The sequence below is a fragment of the Lissotriton helveticus genome, chromosome 7 (assembly GCF_964261635.1).
Source record: "Lissotriton helveticus chromosome 7, aLisHel1.1, whole genome shotgun sequence".
In the NCBI taxonomy this organism is placed as follows: Eukaryota; Metazoa; Chordata; class Amphibia; order Caudata; family Salamandridae; genus Lissotriton; species Lissotriton helveticus.
In genome coordinates this window covers 1,410,038,824-1,410,063,652 of record NC_136068.1, presented here as the reverse complement: position 1 = coordinate 1,410,063,652, position 24,829 = coordinate 1,410,038,824, and the positions used below count along the sequence as shown (strand labels likewise).

At 45.9% G+C, this 24,829-nt stretch overlaps 1 protein-coding gene across 1 annotated transcript in view; it reads left to right on the top strand.

The window, feature by feature from the left end:
- The window catches only part of DNAH9 (dynein axonemal heavy chain 9), a 1,695,107-nt gene that overhangs the window by 155,293 nt on the left and 1,514,985 nt on the right, over positions 1-24,829 (top strand). The window contains exon 6 of the mRNA XM_078654721.1: positions 11,870-12,103. Coding sequence (XP_078510847.1) covers positions 11,870-12,103 — 234 coding nt within the window. The remainder of the gene's footprint in view (positions 1-11,869; positions 12,104-24,829) is intronic.

Below are 24,829 nucleotides of genomic sequence, written 5' to 3'. Positions count from 1 at the left end.
CAGTTCATGAAATATGTATCTTGCAGTTTGGGGTGTCCCTTTAGTCACACAGGAGTTCAGCCAATGGACCCTCCAAGTTAATTTCTTGGTCTTGCGCACAAGTGTGAGCAGGCCCTTCACAATGAAAATAGCTTTTGGGGGCTAGTCACTGTAGGTACCTGCAACATTAAATTCTTACCTATTGTGCAACAAGGCCTATTTAGGTGTGTGTTGTTTAATATTTATTAGTGGGGTATTTTGATAGGTCCACCCCCATGTTTAAAAGTTGCAGGACTCAAGCTACACAATTAGGCCTGAAGCTATATTTCTTTTTTTTGCCCAGTGGGTGGTACAACATATTACAGTGCATAGATGACATTTAACTTTCCATGCCATTGGTGTATCTTCCTACACCATATACTTTCCCCTTGCTGTAAAGCTAAGTGAGCTAATTAGAAGTTTGCGAATGATACCACATTTTAATGGTCAGAGCTGATACACTAGTTCTGGACAGCAGTGCCTGTGTGCAGAGTTTAAAAAAAACTATACCTGCCAGCAAAAATAGGGGTGACAACATAAAAGAGGCACAGCCTCACAACCGGTACCAGTTAGAGCCCAGTAGTGTTGTTGAGACTGTTTCCTATTAACCCCTTCGAAGCGGATGACAAAGCCAGCTCGTCATGGGCGTTACCTGCGCTACGCGGATGACGAGCTGGCTTTGTCACAAACCGCGCATTTTTGAAATTCCAGCGCACAGCGGGAAAACGCGGTAGCGCGATAGCAGTTAAGAAGAGTTTCACACTAAACCTTTCAGAAACTCTGGCCTGTTGGAAATGCTGCAGCTTGCCTTTCTCTGCTCACATTTTCATTCCATTTCCGTTTTCATTATTTTTTTTTATACAGTACCATAAAGGTTCTGAGCACTGAGCTGGAGAGACAGAACCCACCCCTTAAACATCCATAGGAGCATTTATCTCCATGTAAAGGCCACGAAGGATTCTGTGAGCCTGGCTTCCTTGGCAATCTGTTCTACTTCGAAGTGACTTGAGATGAAAAAGATACTCAGACTCTTTCCTCCCCAGTGAAAGGCAGACGTCCTCTGTTAGGAATCAAATACCTGTGAAGTTGGCATAACTGTGCCTGATCTTGCAAATAATGAGCCACAAAATGTTTTACAGCAATAATATGGGCTACAAGTTTACCCTGGCCATTACTGATACCCTGGCCTCCACTGAAAATCAAGGCAAGTTCTACAAAGGAGGTAGTATGTGCTTTCTGATAGATATCAGAAATACTCTGTTCTTGCGTCCGTATTCTTGGCCAATTGGAGGTTTACGCATGCTTGGGAGTGGCAATGTACAGGATACTGCAATAGCCTAATTTCGACATTATCACAGCTCGTGAATGGTTGTATGATGTTACAACGCATTCTGTTGCAACGCATGCCTTTACCACGCATGCGTTACAACGCGAATACCATTCCCACGCATAACCTTTACCACGTATATTCCTTTACCACTCATATTTTTACAATGATTTTCGTTGTAAATTCATACATGGTAAGGACATGCTCTTGGTAAAGGCTATTCCCCCACCCCTAAACCCTTCTTACAAATACCCCTTCCCTGCCCTTAACCCTAAAATCACCACATCGTCTCGTCTGTCCCCTCTTCTCCATGATCTTCCTTATTGACGTTGCACATCTTAAAGAGGAAACAGAAGTGTCTTTCTGTTTCCTCTAACGATGTCGATTGCCTCCAGATTGCCTCCATGATCGGTACTTTATCAGGTGTGTTTTTTTGGGGGGACCCCCCCTCAAGCCCCCTTTTCTTTTTGCACACAATTTTTTGTAGGGGAGACCCCCAAACACCCTTTTTTAATTTTAGCATTTACCACACATGCCTTTACTACGTATCTTGTAGTAAAGGTATGCGTAGTAAAGGCTATTCGTGTTAACCACGCATGCGTTGTAATGCATGCGTGGTTAATGTTATGCTTGGAAATGGCCGCGCTGTAGTGGCGGTTCCCCTCGAGAATCATTGGACCGGCAGTATTTTACCTTTGTGCTTGGGTTTGATCACAGATCCAAAGCCTGGCAATAGCCTGTGGCTGTTTTTTGAAGACTTTTTGCAGCCATAGAGCAGAAAATGTGTTTTCTTTTTCTTTTACGTAAGCCGTCTTTTACTTATGAATTGCTCTACTTTCTGAAAGGTGTCCCAAATCAGTTTGACATTCTAATGAGGGCCATTAATTAAAGGAAGTTCAACCTACCTATCATCTGTGTAATCATGGAAGCTGCTATTCAGGTTCCACAATAATTCACAGACAAGTTGCACATGTATGTTTAAAAGTACAGGCCGGAGCAAAGACCTTGAAAGACCCTAGAAGTTGTTTATTTTACTGGAGATTTGGTTATTCCACGGCATACCCTTGCTTTGCAGAATCATTTACAAGTAGACCAAATGTGGGCCACTGTTAGACTTGGCCCTTTTGACAGCTTTATCCCCAAACATTGTGCCTCCTATTTTACTGACCCTGTTTTTCTTGGCTATAGGATTCTGGGCACTTTATCACTGCTGATCAGTGTTAAAGTGCATATGCTCTCTGTATAAATGATTATATGATTGGTTATCCATTGTTGGCTTATTTGATTTACTGGCAAGTCCCTAGTTAAGTGCACATTGGGTGACAGGGGCTGTACATCAAATGCTACTAGTGGGCTTGCAGCACTGGTTTTGCCACCCATATGAGGAGCCCTGTAAACGTATCTCAGACCTACCACTGTAGCGTGTGTGCACGCCGCTGTGAACTGCCATGTTGTCCTGGCAAGTACACCCACTTTTTAATGGCCAAACCTTTCCTTCCCTTACATGTAAGGCACCCCAAAGGTAGGCCTGAGGTACCCCCACGAGCAGGGTGCAGTGTATGTTGAAGGTACGACGTGTACTGGTGTGTGACATGTCCTGATAATGAAATACTGTGTATTTCATTTTTCACTATTGAAGGGCTATCTGTCCCATTGGCTTATCATTGGGGTTGCACTGTAACATGTTTTACATGCGTAACTTGCAATAGGAACACGATAAAAAAAAGGAGCTTAAGCTCTCTTAACTCATAATTTATCAATACACCTTTGGTTTTTAAATTCTGTTTCTGAAAATGCCACTTTTAGAAAGTGGGCATTTTCTTTCTTTACCATTCTTTGTGCCTCTGGCTGTTTGGTGTGACAGGAGTTGGGATGTGCATTCACCCTAGACATTCACTAGGGGGGTTAAGGTGTGCCCTACCTTGCCTGGGTGACTCATCGCAGGGCTGAATAGACCTGGTCTGCATTTAGAGTGGTGGGAGGAGTTTTGCTTACACCTGAATACACTGTGTCTCCTTTTTCACAATGCTAACTCCGCCCCCTGTGGTCATGCAGCACCAGGGAGGACAGGACTGGGTTGGGCTGGTTCAGAGACCCTGCCACAAAGAAAACAATTGCATTTTGGGGTATAAGTATTACACCTAAAACCCCAGGACTTTAGATTACTTCAGGAACAAGAGGACCCTGTCAAGAAATAGAGCGTAAGAACAGTGTGAGGAGCGCTGCCTTTTCTAAATGAGGGGTGGGCTGGCCTTCAATTGCTGCTCCTGTCTGTGGTGGAGAAAAATAACTGATTCTTTTTGCCCTGCTGTGGTATCCTGCTTGTGGATAATCTCCAAGGGTTTGTGTGGGATTTCCTTCTGTTGGACATCTTAGGGAGATAAAAGACTTCAAATCAAGCAACCCACCTGAAAAGAGGGCTGGGAGCTGCCCCTAATTTGTGTGGAGTGGGTCAGACTGCAGTTGCTGCTCCTGTCTGGGTCAGGGAAAGGACTGGACTTTCTTTCATCAAATTGCAAAAACAGCTCATTGTGAGCGCTGTACCCTTCAACCTTTTATTTTTGAAGGCCCAGCGCGGGTTGAGCACTTTTATTGGGGGATACCAGCATGTGCTTCTAGCCAGTGTGTGGGGAGTGCCATGTGTGTTACCTGAAGGGCGCTTCCCCCTTCACTGAGTCTTGCCATCAAAAGAAGAAAAGGGGAAAGTGTGTGAGGAGTGATTCATGATTGTGGGAGGCCCGAGTATTATAGGGCATGTTTTTTGCTGCTGCACACGGCTGCGTGACCTAGCGCAAAGCTGAGCCCTGGTCGCTTTCACAACAACCCGAGAAGATCACCAGGTGTTGCTTAGCGACCTGCGGAAGCCTGCTGCGTGGGGGAGGAAAGACAAGGCTCGTCAAGCAGAGTGCCGTGCCAAGGGCCGACAACGAAGATGCTCCCACTGGACCGGCAACCTCACAAGCCGCACTGCAGCCAGCAGCAGGGAAAAGCCTTTAGCCTCCCGCTCCATGTAGCATGAGAGGCAGTGTCAGCTAGGGCAAGCTGGGTGGTGCTGAAGACCGAGGTGAGCAGCCTGCCCTGGCCTCACTGGGCAGAGGTGAGCCCTTGCTGGGCCAGTCAGCCGAGCGGGGAGGAAGATTAGACAGAGGTTCCACTCTGCCGCATTGTTAGGAAGAAAACTGCATTTTTAAACGGCCCAATGTAGATCAGCGCCCACACCGGGACGGTGTGCCTAGGGCCAATTAGTACAGAGATGCTAAATCCAGCGGTAGGGATTTGGCCAGTAGTTACTGTTACTTTATTACGTTACCCATGATGTTTGTTATGTTTATGACAATTGATTCAAAGTAAGTTATAATCTGTGATGTTCCTGGGATTTATTGAGTTCATCTGTCTAATGTGCACCATAATAGTGTAAGGTGCCCTTCATAATGTTTTTATGACCTATGCAGCACAAGGGTATTAACAGTGATATTTTAACTGTCATGATTATTACCTTATTTATGATTATGATTATTGCCTTATTTTATTAATCATCCTTAACCTCTATTTAGGTTTTTAGGAGTGGAAAATACAGGGCTGGTCCCTGTATGGTCCTGAAGAAACGCTAGGGGTAGCGTGAAACATGTTGACCATATACTGAGCCTACCTTCATAGTTGGTCGGCCCACAGTATAACCCCATTTTTAACATACCAATCTAGGAGCAGAATAAAACATTGAGGCCCACTAGTACGGTATTTTTAATCCACTTATTCACCCACTCCACTTCACTACACCGTTTTTTGCACCACACATAGTCCTTCACAATAAAGTGCTCCTACGTAACTCGCAAGTCGTAGCACGCCCCTTTTCGTAGAGAACTGGGATGGCCCCAATGATGAAGCATGTCACCGTGAGGAAACTCCGGTAAGTGAGGGGACTCAAGAAAGACATTTTTCTTTCTTTTCTGGCCACATCAAAATATTATTTTGCATCTAGCCACAACACAAGACAGGTCTCCGAACCCAGATTCTGGGCTCATTCTTCGTACAGTACAAGATTTGCCATTTACAGTCGGTGGAGTGGGTCATATAGTGTGTACACCTCGAGTACTTAACCGTTATTTAACCTTTTGTCTGCCGTCTTGACATACTCTGTATTCCTGGTTAGATCCTTGTTTCTGCATGCATTTCATAGTCTGACTTGAGAGCAAAGATTTTGCAAAGCAATTATGTGAGCATTACTAGAAAGAGCTTTGACTCGGCCCATATGTTAGGAGCCAGGAGTACATGTTATGATTGGGCAGAAGTTGTATGCTTTCACGAAAAAAGTGTGTGTCTTCCATACTGCTGTGATCAGTTTGTTTATTTAGCTGGCTGCCTGATTTTAAACTTTTGTGGTCACGCACATGATGTTGTAATGCTTTTGGAGTGTCTTAGATTACTAGATAAATTATGGTGTGTTTCTTTGGCAGCAGCACAGATGGGAAAAGGGCAGTCATTAACCTATATGGATGCTTAGGTCCTAACCTACACCAGTATTATTCTGCAGTCCATTGCTTCCACAAAATCCATATCCATTCCCATGCTATTTACCAGTAACTCTTCACATTACTATACAACGTTCCTCTTAAGCCAGACCTATTGGCATTGCCAATGCTTGTTTGTTCTTTTTGCTGGCTTTCATGTGGGGCATGCTCAGTGCTCCCCATGTTTGGGCATCACACTGTTTGGTGACAACGCTATTTGGAAGAGTTCACAGCTATGTTTGATGCCCATTGATGGCTGAAGTTGTGCATGGTGGTGTTCTTGGGTGTTGTATTGCTATTATTCTTGTCAGGGTCGCATGTACTTTTTATTATGCAGGAAGTGGGTTTGTTATTCATTTGTCTTCTTTACTGAACCATAATGCTTGCCACCTTCATAAGTCCTTTCTGCTTTCTTGTTGCCATGTACTTTGGGGCATATTTATGTCTTCTGGCGCATCTCTGCAAATCAGCAGGGATGCGCCAGAACCGATGCGTCATGCAATTCCCTCCTTGCGCCACCACAGATGCGCCGCATTGTAAATGCGGCGCACCATGGTGCAAGGAAGGGCAGATGCGTGACGCATCATGTGGTGTACGGGCGGTGCATTGCTGGAGTCGCGTCGCAAGCACGACGCAACTCCAGCAATGCTCAGGGCCGCCCAATACTTAACATGCTGCGTCAGTTCTTACGCCTGCTTCAAGCAGGCGTAAGGAATTGACGTAGCAGCGTCGCAGAAGTGCCTGCATGAAATCTTGTAGATTTCACGCAGGCACTTTTGTGAGGCACACAGGCGCCGGAACGCCCACCCTGCGTAGGAACGCCCCCATTGTGGCGCTGGGCTTTATAACGTGACGCATCTCCCTAGATGCGTCACGTTGTAAATGCCTCACAGGGATGCACCACGTTTACGCCGCTGTTGCGTGACGCAAGGCGGCGTAAACGTGGCGCAAGGGGCTTGTAAATCTGCCCCTTTGTTTTCTACAATAAAACTTTAATCAATTCTGTGTAAACATTTTCTTTCTCAAATTACCCCAAATTCCTAGTTTAAAAATGTTGCAAAAAGTGTCTGGAATGTGAAAAAATAATTAATCTTAAGAGCAAATAATTTACTAAAATAAACGCGATCATAGATTTTTGACAAACCCTGCTTAGTTCTACTTTAGTGTCCTCTGGTTTTTTTCTTTTTTTGTTTTTCTAAATAAATTCCAGGTGAACCACGTCGCTGTCCTGTGACGACTTCACAATAATTGTATAGACTTGGTGCTTAATTTGAGCTGGTGTTCGCAGGTGGGACCCACAGGCACTCATTTTTGGGGACTTGCACTTATTTTTTCTCATCAACCTTTCACCCAAAACAAGAGAGAGAAAAACACAAAAGGGGTCAAGAAAGAAAAAGACGAAGAAACATTCACAATAAAAGCAAGGATACAAAGCAACCTGAAAGAGTGAGATAAAGGAGCAGGGAGTGTCTGCTGGTGGATGAAAGAGGTATGAAGTGGAAAGAAGGTTAAGCAGCATTGGTATCAGGCCCGGATTCAGAATTTGGGATCCGGGTGGGCCATGAAGAAGAGTGGGTAGGCCATAAAGATGAGTGAGTTGTCCAGAGACTCCCAAGATGTCTGAGAGCTGGGTCTGTACATGCTAAGTGTGTTATACAGGTGTGAGCTGGATACCATACCTACTGCAGGGTTCTATCTACTTGTTTTACCTGTGTATTTCTATAGGTTTAAACACATAGGTTTGATCTCTTTTTCTCTTTGCAATTCACTGTCCTTTCTCCCTGTGTTTTCCTCTTCTCTTCTGACTTCATCCTTGTTAGAAATGAGATTTCTGGTTGGCTAGGGTATGCACCTAAGCCAGGAAGAAACCACCACTCTAGTCAGGGCACAGGATTTACACACCGAAGATAACCCCTGCTCACCCCCTTGGTAGCTTGGCAGAGCAGTCAGGCTTATCCCAGAGGCAATGTGTAAAGGGTTTGTGCAACACACTCACACAGCAGCAACACACTAGGCACACCACAGAAGAAACTCCACACAAGGTTACATCAAAATAGCCATTGTATTTTTCATAAAACACATTAGAACGTAATCACATATATACTCTGTGCCACCTGGCACTTGGTTTCACTTTACAGGGATTATATACATTACAGGGCCAATCAGGCCACTGTCATAACCATCAGTACTCACAATTAGAGAAACCACCCAGTTACTTCTGGTAAGGGTACACTTAGCATAAACACATCATGCATTAGCATCAGCAACAGTGCACCAACCCACCAACTTTCGAAGGGCACACATTAGGCAATAACTCAGTACATTAGGGCATGAACACCAACAGTAGTGCACGTAACAAACCTTATTAGTGTGCACATATTGTAATCACATCAGGCCCATAACTGCATTAGTCAGGATTTGCCTAGAAGACAAATTGTGCAAAACATAATCAGCAGTAGTGCACTTCAAAACATCTTTTGCAGTGTATAAACACATCCTGCACCCACTGGGGCATATGCAGTGCACCCTTACCAAACATCTTGGTGTAGCCCAGATAATGTAATACAGCCTACATGGGCTCCTCAATGGCCATGGGCCCATGCATCAGGGCACAACATATGCCCCTTCCTAAGCGATGGCCCTGTCCTGGGCTCGCCCCGCAATGCAGGCTTTTCCGGTAGGAGGAGGGTAGATTGACACTCACCCACCTCCGGTCGCAGCTGTATCCTTCGCTGACACTGGTCCACACTCCGCACTCCAGATGGGCCCCCTTCTTGGCTGGGTTGCAGGGACAAAAAAGAGTCCCCCTCTGGCCAGGGCCCTCCCCCCTAGTAGATTGGCCCATGACTACCGTGGCGCAGTTACTCTGCTTCGTGCAAGGTAACAGCTGCCGTAGAACATGGAGCGAGGTCTCCGTTGGACCCGCTCTCGTTGTGGCTCTGCCCACAACCAGGCCTCGCCTGGCTTCCGGCGGCTCAACTGATCCTTCTGCCAGGGAAGTCACCACACTGCAACACACAGGAGGCGCGAGGATTCCTACCTCTTAGCGGCTCCCTTCTCTACTCAGTGATTGCTGTCTCTCTCGGGTGCAGACAGCCAGGACCACCAATTGCCCATCAAATTTGGAAAAGAATATGCCGATCTGCACACTGTCTGACTTCCGGTGGCTTCTTTCTGTCACAGCGGCAGTAAACTAAGTGCAGTCCCTGCAATGGCAGAGGCCTGAGACAGGTTTGAAAGGCTACTAAGGATGTGTGGCGCAAGCAGAGCTGCAAGCCCACCAGTAGCATTTAATTTACTGGCCAAGGGTATATGAGATACCACTTTATAAGGGACTGATAGGTATATTAAACACGGAGGAAGGAAAAAAGTTCAGGAATGACCCTGCAAAAAGGGCCAAGTCCAACAATCTTCTTTTCTCCCCACTTCAACTTCTTCACCCTCTGCTTCCTTCCACCTCACTCTTTGCTCTCTCTACATCATCCTACTCTCAACCCTCAATAGCCACCTGTTTCCATGCGTCCTTCATTTTTTTCACTTCACTCTCATATTTGTCTCATCTCACCCTCCCCTCTTTCCACCTAACCCTACATTCTCTCTCTCCTGACCTCGCAAACCTCTGTGCATCAACTTACTCTCACTACACTTCACCCTTTTATTTCTATCTCACCCTTCTCCTCCACTTCTCCTCACCTCACCTATTTATCTCTTCCTTGCTCTTTTCTCTTTTCCTTGCCCTCCTCTCACTCTTGCTCAACCTCCTCTGTCTGTCCTACTTGGCCTCCTGCTCTCCCCATCACCATCCTCCTTTTGGCCTCTCTGTCCTCTCAGTATCCTTCGTCCTGCCTCAGCCTCCTCCCTATTACCCTCCTGTCTCTGTGCTATCCGTTCTCCTCACTATACATCACTATACCTCGCCCTTCTCTCTATCAGTTTCAGGGCCGGACTGGCTACCGGGCAGTTTGGAATGCTGCTGAGCTGGGGGCTGATTTCATTGATGGGGACCTGCGTGTACTAAACAAAATTTGTTTTGCTTTCATTATTTCGAAGCACACTCAGGTCTCCATGAACTATATCAGCCCCCACTGCATTGAACTCAGCCCCCAGCTCGGCAGCATTCCAAACTGCCCGGTAGTCAGTCTGGCCCTGATAAGTTTAGGACCCAAAAAGCAGCATCACTATAAACAGGGCCACTTGAATTATGCTGCATGGGAGGGCCAAATTGTGCAGCAGGGTTCAGACAATTATGCTGCAAGAAAAGGCACATTTTGTGGTGTAATGCAGCTCATTTTGCGATCGTTTTACTTCATTATTTTGACATTTTTACAATTATGAACGCTATGTGGGTAATAGTTGTACATCACTAGTACCAGTTAGACACCCAAATGTAGTATTAAGCAGCAGAAAGGTGACCAGTCATCCTTCAAAGGGCTTTCCACTACGCAACAAAATGTGTTGCTGCGCTTTTAGTCACTTTTGAAACGTTTGAACTCGAAACTAAAACTTTTTTGTTAACATTTGCAAATTATGCAGCAGATGATGGAATTTTATGAGAATGCAGCAAATCTATATTTGTGCAAAAAACGCCACTTCCGCACAATCATATAATTCCAGTGGCCCTAGCTATTATCAGGGTCTCTGAAATTATGCAACAGGGGAGGACCACATTTGCAGACGGGTCGACTAAATTTTGCAGTGTAATGTGTGACAGCATCACTTTATTATTTTGTCGTTTTTTGCATGTCAGCTCTGTGTGGAAAAAAAAGGTTTCACCTCGTTAGGGACACGTAAACGTTTGCGAAGGGCCTTACACTGTGCAGCACACATTACTGCATTATAGTAACAGTTGATCCTTTTATCAAGATCTTTGTTAAAATCCGCAAATGATGCTGCAGGTGATGGGTTTGTTTATGTTTCAAATCCATAATTACAAGGAAACGCTGCGGCTGCAGAATTACATAATTCCAGTGACCCTGACAATAATCCAATTCTGTCTGTTCATGTGACAAAAGAGAGAGAATTTGTTGGTAGAGAATAAATGCACAGTCATCTGTACCCCTAGGGTGGGTTTATGTTCTTTAAGTTCCTTCTGTTTATATCAGTGAGCTCTGCCTTCTGTGAGCACCTCGGGAGAATGAGAGTACAGAGAACACAGCACATGTTGCCAATGCTGCCATGACATTTTTTGCTTAATAAAGTGCCATAAACAGGATCACTGGAAGTATGTGATTATGCGGCTGCAGCGTATTCCACATAATTATGAATTTGCCATATCTATCCCTTATCCATCATCTGCTGTATAACTTTAAGATTTTGAGAGAATAATGTTTCTGGCTTAACCCGATCAAACGTTACCAAAAGTGCAGTGACACGCATTTCTGTGCAGTGAAGACATTTCACAAACGTTGACTGGTCACGTTTCTGTTGCTTATTTCTGCATTTTGTGGTCAAAATGGTCCCAACGAGGTGGAATTTTTGCCAAGACAGTGTCAACTTGTCAAAATAATGAAGTAATTCTATCCCAAAATGTGCCCCGTTGCACTGTGTAATTTGCCTTTTCTTGACACATAATTTCAACACTGCAGCATAATTTGTTTTTCCCCAGCCGCATAATTCTTGTGACCCCGGCAGCCATAAGTAAGGAATAGCATCACAGCAGAAAGAACATCAAAGAAAATACTACTAAGGTGTATATACTGATTATTTGGGCATTTTCACTCCCTTTTCTCGCAAGGGCAAATATACATAAAAGATACGCAATTAGGCTTGAAACACGTAGGATTGTTTCATCAGGAAAATGAACAAAACGTTTTCTGCTTGTGAATGGGCCACAGGGCTAACTGGTGAGGCTCCTCCTGGCCCACCCGCTAGAACCCGGCCTGCTTGGTATTAGGCACCCTGGCATAAGATAGCGCCGGCCTCAGTCTTCTGAGCAAAACTTTGGGCCCCAGCACTTATTCTTTAGCAAAGTAAGCACTGTGCAGACTTTATTACATTTTGGAATATTTTATTGCAGGCTCGAAACTTTTTGAATCCAGAAGACATCCTGAAAGGAGAAACTGAAGAAAGTTTGAGTAAGGTGCGAGAGGCTGTCAGCATCCTCGTTTTCTTCAAACAGTCATTTGAGGACAGACGAGAACATTTGCAGTCTTATTTCAAAAATGGAGGGGATCCAAAAACATGGGATTTCCCATCGTCTATGGTGTTTGCAAGGTTGGACTGCTTCTTACAGAGACTTGATGCCATAGAGGTAAGCCCTAATGTCTGTCTTGTGTATGTTTTCAGGGGTATGACTGCCATTAGTGCAGCACGTGCAGTGGCAACACAGCACAGGGTTGGAGCAGCCGCGGCCCGTGAAGGGAGTTGCGGTGAGGCACAAAGGCGGGGCGGGGAGGGGCAGGGTTGGGGGTGCTAAAATCCGGAATATGGCTAATTGGAGGTAAGTAAACAATTTAATAAATAAATTAAATTGTTTACTTACCTCCAATTATCCATATTCCGGATTTTAGCACCCCCCCCCACCCTTCCCCTTTCCCCGCCCCGCCTTTGTGCCCCACCGCAACTCCCTCCATGGGCCGCGGCTGGGTGGGAGGGGTCCACTGGGACAAAATTATGGGTGCCTTTTATGAAATGAAAAAAATATTTTTTAAACGCTCCCAATACCCGAAGGTGTCTAGGCGCTAGCCAACTAGAAAGACAACAATCGTGGAGAATTAAGGATAGTAGAGGAATTTACAGGTTAAAAAGCCAGGTTTTTAATGCCTTTCTAACCTACCTAACCTGGAGGTGGAGGGTCTATAATTTACCAGTAACCACCCACTTAGCTCTGCCTACTAGCAACAATACAAAAATGTGATTATTGGCGCTCAGTGTTGGAGGGGTTCTTTGTTGTTGCACATTGGAAGCATACACACCATTAAGTGACAACTCTATAGGGCCCTTCCTCCTTGTTGCAAAAGGTCTATTCAGACTTTACTATCCCACTGCATGATTTGCACTTTGTTAAGCTACACAACACGATTCCTGAAATATATGCAAGTGTGAAAGAACGCTGCATACGTCCTGCTTTCTTCACCTTAGACTCCCCTGATAACTGGAAGAGAGGTGTTTTTTTTTAAATAAAGTATAAACAGTCGAAAAGGAACACAGATTCCTAAGTATCATGTTAATTCACGGACGAGCGTCATTGTGCCCCATTCAGGTTCAGAAGACTAAAAAACATAACATGAGAGTCAGGGGTTTAACAACCATGCCATTTTCAATGCTGACGTTGGCTTTATATCTACAGATAGCTGGACAAATAAAGCAAATATTGTTTTCTTGGTATCTCAGAGTAGCAAAGTGGCCAGCCTCATATTATCCAATATAAGCAGATCATGCCCTCTCGTTTGATCAAGTAAGCAGATGCAGAATGCAGTTTTAGTTAATACAAAGTAACTGACTCCGAGACAATGTCAGGGCTTCCTGGGGACTGTCTAACAATGTCCGCTGCGCTGGTGTCCCAACCCAAGAGCAGTTGTCAAGACTCGCGGAAGCAGTGGGGTTCCAAAGCTGTCGATAGTTAACGTTTGCCTCAGTGCCTCATTCACAGGACTTCAGAGCGCTCAGCTGCTCTGGGCTCAGGGTAATAACCCTCGCACCGTGCCCATTCCATGGAACACATAAGTATGCCCCCTCCCCCGGCCACCCCCCCTTCATCACAATAACTTAGCCAACAATACGTGTATATATTGTGGTCGTTGTTGGCCGCAGTTTTATTAGGATTGTACACATGCTGGTTATACATCTGTCATTTGCGAACTGCCTTAGGTTATTCATAAATCATACTTGTCATAAACCATCCTGGGCCGCTTTCGGGCCGCTACTCTTATGGTACATATCAGTTCGTAAATGCACACCAAAAAACCAGTTCCCTTTGTTAGTCCTTGGTAGTCCTCTTTGTTGGTTATTCCTGGGATCACCATTTGGTTGATCACCCACGCCCTCTGCGTGTAGTGGAGGGTAGCTTCTCTCTCTGAAATTAGGCCCCCAGCTTGCTACCTTTTGCGCCCTGCCGTCCGGGCGGGTCTGGGCCGCGAGCGCCGTCTCCTTTTGCTACTCCTCTCCTTGGCGCGGCCACCTCACCCTGCCGTGCGGCATCCAAAAGTGAGTGGCCCTCATCCTACACACCGCCCGTCGGTGTGTCTCCTTAGCCAATCCTTGTACCAATTTCCGCCAAACCCCCTTGCCACTATCCAGCCCTGCGACACTGCTGTTCCTTAGGTGTGGGTGGGTGGGTCTGCAGAAAATCGTCGATGCGCCGCTCTCCCTGCTCCACGAATTTAGGAGCTACCTGGGCGAGCGGCGACTTATATTCCTAAATCTTCTACCTTGGAGCTCAGGTGGCGCCCCCTGATTGGGGGGTTCATACCTTGCGCCTCCTGCCCATTGGTCACCTTTTTGGCGCCATCGGGTGGTCTCCTTTCTGGCGGGGAGACATCCCGCTCTTTTTGCTTCTGGGCGCTTTAAAGCGCCCAGAACCGGTTTTGCCACTGGGGGCACGGCACGGGTTATGGCACCAGCCCCTTAGCTGCCCCCCCCCTTCGGGGGGTGCGGCGGCCTGTGCAATAACCCTCGCACCGTGCCCATTCCGTGGAATACATACGTATGCCCCCCTCCCCCAGCCGCCCCCCCTTCATCACAATAACTTAGCCAACAATACGTGTATCTGTTACAAGCCAATCCTTGTACCAATTTCCGCCACGCCGCAGGGAGGCTCACGTCTTTCTGCGGCTCCCCCCCACCCCCCAGAAAATATATTTTTTTTTTATCTGCAACCTGCGAGAGCCATTGCGCCCCACAAGTTGTCCCAAAAAACTCTCCTCCCTATGTTGGAGAGATAGACCCCGTCTTGACCATACAATTCTGGGCATCCATGTCTGATGGATTCCAAACCATTGGTCTTGCAGAATTTGTGCATTGCTATGTTCAGTTTTCTCCTGGCGTTATCCACTGCTTTGTTGGAATCTGCGCCCCTCCAATGCCTCCTGCTCACCATCTCAGACCACATGACCGTCGTGCCACCGAACCATGTGGCCGTCCTGGTGAGGTCCGTCTGAATGGCCTGCCCCAATGCTTTGCGTCCCATCTGGGTCAGGTCGTTGCCGTCAAGATGAATGAACAGGACGTCGGGATGCCATGCCGAATCTGCCAGTAGCTTGTCCAATGTTGCCGTCAGCTGTTTCCATTTCATCCCCGGCTGCCCCAGCCAGCGAATGCATGTCGCTTTGGGTCTGTTCTCCAACCTGTGCCCCGACTGCTGATACCAGGTCTCCATCCTGGACACGAAGGAATGACCCACTACCCATACCAGCTGTGGGCGTCTCCCTGCCGAAAGAAAAAATAGCAGAATAAAGGTGGCCTGCTGTGCACCGGGTCCATTGTCTGCAGTCTGGGGGTGGTGGTGGATTTTGGACACCCTGCCGTGCGGCATCCCAAGGTAGCCCTGCCTGCTGCTCACCCTGCCGTGCGGCATCCCAAAGTGACTGACCCCCCCCCTGCAATGCCTGCTCTGTACTACAACAGTTGTGGGCGGATGTACGTCTTCTAGGCCCGGGACCGCCATCTGCCGACCGCCTGAATTCTGTCCTCTAGCATGCCATGCTGCGATGCCGAAGTGGCTGCGCCGATTCTAAAAGAGTGGGGCGCAAAGGACCCCAGGTGGAGCCCGGCTTTTTTGAGGCCCTGGCGCATAACCGTAGTGAATTGAAACTTAGTCAAGTTACTCTCATCCTGGTGTTTAAAGAGTGGTCCTTCGCCCGCTGGGCGGGACACCATGTATTTGACCAGACAGCATACTGCGCATACACTGGATTCTGGAATGCATTGCAGCCGTATAGTCACACCCTTTCCTGCCTTGTCAGTTTTTGATCTTCTCAATATTATGTCTACCACCTGATTGGGGGGTTCATACCTAGCGCCTCCTGCCCATTGGTCCCCTTTTTGGCGCCATCGGGCGCTCTCCTTTCTGGCGGGGAGACATCCCCCTCTTTTTGCTTCTGGGCGCTTTAAAGCGCCCAGAACCGGTTTTGCCACTGGGGGCACGGCGCGGGTTATGGCGCTGGCCCCTTAGCCGCCCCCCACCCCTTCGGGTGGGTGCGGCGGCCTCTGCAAGACTGGGTTGCCTCCTAGGTCACTGTCCCTTGACTCGGCCGAAAGTGGGGGGTAGGGCGGTGGGGTTGACAATTGTTCTCTCGCTGCTCCTGGGCAAGGCAATGAAATTTCTAAAAAGGTTCTCCCTGTCTAAGGCCAGTGCCAAATCGGTAAAATGTCCCTATTTGGTCTGTGTGCCACCTGATTTCTTGAAGTGGAGTGCGGTGCACATTGCCTTGCCGCTGAGGCTGAAGTCCTTTCATTTGTTTGCTGGGGTGGGGGGAGCCAACAGGCCCTTTGCAAAGACTAGGATGCAGCTTTAAAACCCCATTGGTATTGAATAGTGAGGAACAAAAGTGGTCGCACCTCCAGGCCTCAATGTGCCAAAGCTTTTCTTTTAACTCCTCACCATGTTCAAATTTTTTTTTCATTCCAATTACTTATCCCACCAAAATGTGTTACAATTCGATTTGCATTTTTGAAGGTTGTTGCATTGTTTTGAGGGAAAACCGTTCAATTCCTTATATCATCTTTGGATCATGAACATTTTCCTGATTTTGGTTAAATGCCCGACTTACGCCTGCACAGAGTGTACCCGATCCGTAAATATGAATCCACTACAAAGGAAAGAGTGCCCTTTGGGCAATGCATTGTTCAGCAGCTCGAAAGTAGCATTTTCTAATATCAGAACATCCTCTGAATCACACTGCCTGTATGTCACTGAAATCCAAGTATAGGGGGAAAACAATATTGAATTATTAGTGTCCATTAAAACATACTTGGATACATAATATAGCTCACAAGAAAAAGGCCACACAAACTTATATCGTACAGTTAACACATTTATTTTACCCAATAAAAACATAAATAAAACAAGAAAACATGAACAGTGATTGACCCAGAGGCGGTTTCTTTAAGTTCATCAAAAAGCTAAACACAATACACCATTTCCTAAAAATGGCTCCTTCGATGACAGGGTCCCAGATCTCTAAGACCATCATCAGGACAGAGTGTGGGTCATGATCTTCTTCTGTTACTGACGCTGTTGATGAATCTAGTGAGCGGTATGGATCATGAACTGCCATGAAGTGATAAAAGTCAAGTCATGAGCCTAAAAACATATGGGACAAGCCTCAGCATTATTTAAGGAAAAAAAACTCAATATCAATAGGTTCATAAGATGGGCTACCTTTTCAGCATCTGGTCTAGAGCTCTAAATAAAGCAGGACAGTCTATCATTTGATATTTAATCAATGGATCTCTCAAGAAAGAAAAAAACAAAGGCAATCAGAGGAACGTATTGTTTTTAGCAGCATGTGTCCATGTCATCCACATTTTTTCAGAACATTTAATTGTTTTGATTGCATTTGGTTCTCCTTTTTTGAGGGATCCCTTGATTTAATTACAAATGATACTCAAAGAAAAAAGCTGCCACTAACATCTTAGCTATCCTTGGCCGATTTTCACAATAATTTCCACACAAACAATATATGAGACTCACAAAGTGGAGTGGAGAGGTGTGGTGCAGCAGCCAGAGCAGCTGACTTCAGAACTGACTTCGGAGCATAGGATTCCAGGTTCGCTACCGGCTCCGGCGGCAGCTCAGCTCAGCACCTTGTGACTCTGGGCAATAGCTCACTATGGGCATATGTATCAACATTCCGTTTTGCGATTCCTAAATAGCGATTTTTAAGGAATCGCTATTTAGAAATCGCAAAATGGTATGTATGTAGAAATGCGCTTCTTTTTAGCGATTTCTTACAATGCCTTAATTGCGATTAGCAAATTGCTAATCGCAATTAAGGAATAATTTCCCATTCATTTCTATGGGCCAGGAGGCCCATAGGAATGAAGGGGAAATGTGCGATTCGCAATTTGCTAATCGTAAATTGTGAATATTTTCAAGGGTGCAGGGGTGTCCAAAGGACAGACACCCTGTTGCACCCCTGAAATCTGCATGGGTGCACATGTAGCGCACATACATGCCCTAAGGGCATGTATGTGCGTCACATGGCACTGTGAAAAATGAAACAATATGCATTTTGAAAGGAATTCGCAACTTACCACCAACTAGAAGTTGGTGGTAATTTGCAATTCCTTAAGGCCAATTTGCTAATTTTTTTAGCTTCTTACATTGCATTTAAGGAATCGCAAAATTTGCGATTCCTTAAATGCAATCGCAAGATAAGGAATCGCATATATTGCGATTCCTTATTTTTAAAGCAGATTTCCTGGATGCATACCATTTGTCCAAATTGCATACGCAAACGCCGAAATTCTGCGAATTTCGGCGTATGCGAACTCAATTTGGCTTGATACATATGACCCTTAATTTCCAGGACGGCCCCCAGTGCCTGAGACCTGTGAGTAGTTTGTGCTTTACAAATACGGGTTCATTTTGTTATTTATTTATTACAAAGTGATGCTGCAACATTTTTTGCAGGTATTGGGCAACGGGGGTTGGAGTGCAGGCAAAGTTGCAAAGTTGAGGTCTAAAAGATGTTGCGCGGGATTACAATGAGAGTTCCCATGCAAAAATTTCTCAGTGTAGAAATCTTAAACAGTTGAAATAAAATACACCCAATTTGGAAGGCATGTAACGCTTTTCTCATTTGGTGTATTTTCCAACTTTGATAATTATGGATAAGCCATTTTTGTGCATGATGTATAGATACATCAACCTGTCTGCTTCAGAACATCCAACAAATTGAAAATCCAAAGAAACACTCAGATTGGCTGAGTTTCTTAATGCTCTTGAACAAAACTGAATGTGATAGTATAATGAATCCCTGTGAAAAAACTCCAGAGTGCATTCAGCTTCTTTTTCTCTCATGAGATGCTGAACAAAATATGAGAACTGTGACGAAATGCCTTGTTTATCACTTATAAAAACGCTGCTCCAGTCAAATATTGTGCACATGATGTAGCATGTTCTTTTTATGTGGTGCACCTGTCCCATTGGTAGAAACAACAAGACTCCCCTAATGTTTGTGAACTTTGCGAGGAATAAACAAAACATTAGGAAGTAGCACAGCTGTAGAGCAAACGCAGCATTATGTGTGAATTGAGAGGCCCATCCACGAATTCCTGTCTCCCCCCAGCCTTTCTTACTGCACTGCGCAGTGATAAAACCTACAGTTGCCTTCCTTGCCGGCCTAGCCCATCCAGAGATTCCCACCTGGACTGCAGAATCTCTCTATTTGAAAGTAAAGGGCACATTAAAAAAATATATTTAACTCAAAAATAAATATTAAAAATATTTTTATATCAGATGTTATTGAAAATTATATCAATAGCTTTACTTAAATGAAGAAAAAAATTGCAAAATAATACAGTACTATTAACTTAATTTTGAATAAAGGGCCTGATTACGATCTTGGTGGACAGGTTACTCCGTCACAACTGTAACGGATATCCTGCCCGCTAAAATATAAATCTCATTATATCCTATGAGATTTATATTTCAGTGGCCGAGATATCCGTTACCGTTGTGACGGAGTAACCCGTCTGCCAAGATCATAATCAGGCCCTACCTCTTGAAAAGAAATATAGCAAATTAAATTAATTATTTTTCTGAAGTTGAAATAAAAAAATATATTCCCACCTAAAGAAAGCAAATATGCAATAATGATTATAAAACTGATGTATAGAGTTAATTAAAATTAATGTAGTTATATTTTAATAAAACTGAAACACTAATTTTTAAATTCTAAATTGGATATTAAAGTATTTTAAACATACATTTATTCTATTTCCTATATTTTTTAACAATAAATTATATTTAGTTTTTTTTTCTCTACTTAAGTCATTTCATTTAATGTAATATTATTTCCTATGGGATATTATTTTAATTTCCCACTCAATTATTTTCTATGGGAGAGTATTTCAGTATCAGTGGTTGGCCATGTGTGGAACTATTAACCTGCATTTGGAGTTTGTGACTCAAAAGTGTTAATTGCTCAAAAAGTGTAATGTTACCTCTGTTGTTTCAGGTAGTGTTGGGAAGAATTTGGTTCCACGGAATTAAATTAAAATTCTATGGGACGGCAAAGTGGGCATTTGGTGCTAAATTCTTAGCGCAAAATGCACCCTGGCGTCCAAAAATGGATGTGAGGATGCATTTTACGCTAAGAAAATAGCGTAGCCAAATGCCACTCAGCGCCCTTACATACTCTGCAGTGATTACTTCAGAGTATGTAAGGATGCCACCACTGAGTGGTTTGCAGTGGTTTCTTATCTTTAGAAACCACTGCATATCACTCAGCAGCACATACCCCTCTGTGCCCTTACATATTCTACAGTAATGACTAAGGAAATGAGTGTGAACTACAGTGGTTGTCTCTAAACAGTTCGGCAAGAGGAAGCAGTCCCTCTATTTTTAAAAACCACTGCAGATTACAAAATGTAATGTTATGTTAAGCATATTTATTAGGCGCACAGATGCTCCAGCGAAGGAGCGTCCTGGCGCCCGCCAGGTAGCAACAACACAACAGAACAAGGAGAGAGAACATGAGAACTAAGGAAACAGAAAGGTTTTTAGAGCCCGCCGGAAGGAGAGCAAATCCCCAAGGGCACGAATCTCGAAGGGCAGGGAATTCCATAACGCGGCGGCACGCACTTGAAAGGAACGGCCGCCGGACCAGCAGCGCTTAAACCGGGGGACAACAGCGAGTTCCAGGTCGGAAGATCTTAAAGCACGACCTGGAATATAACGGGACAGGAGATTAGAGAGAATCAAGGCAGGGGATCCCTTGATGATCTTGTAGGCAACACAAAGGGCCTTAAACTGGAACCTACGAGCAATCGGAAGCCAGTGCAGCGTGCGCAAGATATTGGTTGTAGAGCAAAATCTAGGCAAGCCCACAACAGCTCTATCCGCTGCGTTCTGTACGCGCTGCAGGCGGGTGAGTTCCGCCTGATTTAAGCCCAATAATAGGGCGTTGGCATAATCGAGGCGTGACATCACGGTTGCCTGGATAACAAGTTGTCTGGTGTTCGCATCAAAAAATTTTAGTACGGGTCGTAGACCCCGCAAGATGCCAAAACAACAGGCCGCCGTGTGCTTAGTATGGCATTCAAAAGAAAGAGAAGGATCGAGCCACACCCCGAGATTTTTTAACTGAGCAACCGGGATAGGTGTGGGACCCAGGTCCGATGGCTACCACCTGTCACCCCAGAGTTCCGTCTGCTTGCCAAAGATCATAACCTCCGTCTTACTTGCGTTCAGCTGGAGACAGTTGGAAGTCATCCAGCTGGCGACCGCCCGAAGTCCATTCTGGAATCTGGGGGCATCCACATCCGCATCCCCGCTGATTGTAACCGCTAGCTGAGTGTCATCGGCGTAGGACACCATGGTCATACCCCAATGCCTGACGACCTCAGCCAGCGGTCTCACATATAGGTTGAATAATGTGGGACTCAGCGAGGAGCCCTGGGGGACCCCCAGTTCCAGAGGATGGAATTTGGACTGATAGGGCGGGACGGCCACGCAGAAAGAACGGTTGGCAAGGAAAGATCGGAACCACTGGAGCGCAAGACCGGTGACACCCGCTTCCTCCAAGCGCCGCAGAAGGATCGGGTGGGCCACGGTGTCAAAGGCGGTGCTCAGATCTAATAGCACCAGCGCCGCCGTTTGACCCGTGTCGAGCACGGAGCGCAAATGCTCCACCATATAAAGTAGAGCCGTCTCCGTGCTATGCCCAGCACGAAAACCATTCTGCGTCCTGTCCAAGATGTTAGCTTGTAGAAGATGATCAGAGAGGACAGAGTTGACATGTGCCTCCGCAACTTTGGCAGGCCACGGGAGAAGGGAAATTGGGCGGTAATTCTCAGGTTTATCGGCATCCAAAGTTGGTTTCTTAAGGATGGGCACAACTACCGCCTGTTTCCACTTCACTGGGACCACGCCGGATGCTAAAGAGGTGTTAATTAAAGAGCAGACCAGTGGGAGGCCATTGGATGGTAGGTCTCTAAACAGAGCCGGGCGAAGAGGATCAGCCGGGGATCCTGACTTGACCTGTTGGGCCAACTTACCAAAACTCTCCGATGTTAATCTCGGGAAAGAATGTAACACCTCCAAGGTAAGGGGCTTAAGGGAACTGCCAACAGGGGGTGCCGCCGTAGGAAAAGCTCTGTAGATGGCATGGACCTTTTCCAAAAAGAAAGCAGCCAAGGCTTCACAATGAGCAATGGAACCCTGGTGAGTCGCGATCACTTTTTTGGTAATAAGATCTTTCAGGGCTTTAAAAATAGTTTTGGAGGGGTTGGTACTGGTACGGAATTGTATGGCATAATATGCCGCACGGGTTCTGAATACTGCTCGATGGTAGATTTTTACAGCAGCAGAATACAGAGCTTTTTTGTCGCTGGCATAGGCTTTGCGCCATACCCGCTCGGCACGCCTACAGATGTTTTTGAGCGCCCGCAGCGAATCATCGTACCAAGGACTCGGGTCCCTAGACCCACACTTACACGAAACTATCGGAATAAGAGAGTCGAGGGCCCTAGTAACCCACTCACAAAAACGGTCGTAGCTCTCATCCACAGTGTCGGCTGAACCAGGCAGGTCAGAGGATAACAGGTGGAAAAAATCCTCGAGTTTTAATTTAGTCCAACACCGTCTAAGAATTGAGCGGACCGCAGATTTGCGGTGCGGCTCGTACAGTGGACACTGGATGCATACCAGATAGTGATCGGTCCAAGCCAGGGGGGAAGGGGTAAGGATACTGGCTTCTGCTAGATTGGTTAAGAAAGGGTCTAAGGTATGGCCACCAACATGGGTGGGATGCGAGACCAGCTGGACTAACTGGAGCGCCTCGAGATCGGCAATAGAGCTATAAACTGCAGGTAGAGACAGGTTATCATAGTGGAGGTTTAAATCTCCAAGAATGGAGAAATTGGAACAGCCTGCAGCCAAGGCGCTAATAGCGTCTGGAAGGGCCTCCCTGAAAGCCAAATCGCTACCAGGGGGACGATAAATCAAAAGGCCTGTGAAAGCGAAGTTGGGCGTAACTGAGATTTTAAACAGCGCGCTTTCACAGCCGGAATTGTTTTGCCCTTGCCAGACACACGGATAGCACGTCTTGACCGCCAGCGCTAATCCCCCTCCTCTAGAAGCTCGGTTGAGGGTATATACCGAGTATTCAGGCGGAAAGGCCAGGTTAATCACAGCTGTGTCGGTCTCCTGTAGCCAGGTCTCCGTCACACAAAAAGCGTCGGGGGACTCCTTACCTAACAGGTCAAAGATATCATGGTGGTGTTTAACCATTGACCTGACATTCAGGTTCCATAAAGTGAAGGGAGGGCGGGAGCGGGTTCCAGCAATATCCTGGACGTTGCTTAAGCAAGTGGTGGAGGCGGAAAGATCAAACCTTCCGCAGGTGCAGGAGTAAGGTCCACAAAGCGGCGGAACCCGAGGACCATCACAACTCCTGTGGCAAAGCCCGATGGCAAGTAGGGCAGCCCTTGAGTAGCATGGCATGATGTCATCAGCAATGGTCGGCAGAAGGCCAGAGTCCTACCACGTCCTACGCGTCCTGGCGCGGACGGGCGCAGACGGGCAGGACTCTGGCACGACTCCGGCCACGCGAGGGCACGCCCGCTGCGCCATCCCGCTGCGCTGAGGGAGGAGCTTCAAATAGGCGTCCCTCGCCGGCTCCTGCGCACTGAAGCGCATGTAGGGAGTGTCTCCTGATCACACACCCACCCCGCTCCAAGATGGCGGCACCAGTGATTCCCCCCTGAGGCCCCGGACCCGCCCAAGCGGCGGTGGTGCTCAGCAATTAAGATGCAGGTAAGGGGGCCCTTAAAAACAGGGAAAAACGAACCAAGATAAAATAAATACAAAACGGGAGTATTAAAAACAATTTGAAGGCAATGCGCGAAGCGCTCCTGTAGCAATGCGCTACCTGGCAGAACGAGGCTAGACTCGGGACTCGCCTCAAATAGGCGTCCCTCGCCGTCTCCTGCGCACTGAAGCTACTAATCTGTAGCGATTTCCAACACAGAGGCACTGGGCAAGATGCAGCCACAAACCTAGTCGGGGTAAGGCACAAGCAAACCCTGAATTAACATATGCTCAACACCCTGGCAGATTGGCACAGAGCAGACAGTCTTAACTTTGAGGCAATGTGTAAAGTATTTGTGCAACACTTCAAACTGTAAAACATTTTACACAGAAAAAGGGTCCCACATCCAGTTTGCAAAATAGAGCTTATTTTAATAAATAAAACAAGACCAAAACAACAAAAATCCAATTAGTAGAACTGGAGATATTGACTTTAATATTTTCGGTAAAATAGAGCCAAAAAGCACAGAACAGCAACTGTGGATATTTGGTTGCACCAGAGAATTTACATGAATAACAATTTAAATAGCACTTACAAAAGGTTTTTATTTACCTCTTTTATAGTCCTACACCAGCCAATATAGGGTGTCAGAGCGCTTTACATCACAAACACACACATACATATATATATATGTATATATAAATTGTCAATAAATCATGCAATTTAGTAAATTTATGTACAAGGTGTTACGTAAAACTATGAGGATTTCAATGTGTTGGAGCAACACATCATATATTCTGGTTTAGATTATATGTTAAGGATCCATTGCCAGGAGAAACACAAAGTCAGGATTTAAAACGAGACCCAGACTTATTTTACCGTTATTATCATTCCCTGAGCTTTAGGAGCTACACAAAGCTCTCTGCAGCTTGTGCCTTAAACCTGTAAGATATTTTAAAATGCAGCCTTTGCAGTCAGTTAAGCTAGAACAGATTTATTGTCACATTTCTCCTTGTTGCCAGTTTCTTTGTGGCAGATTTTAAAATATATCTAAATAA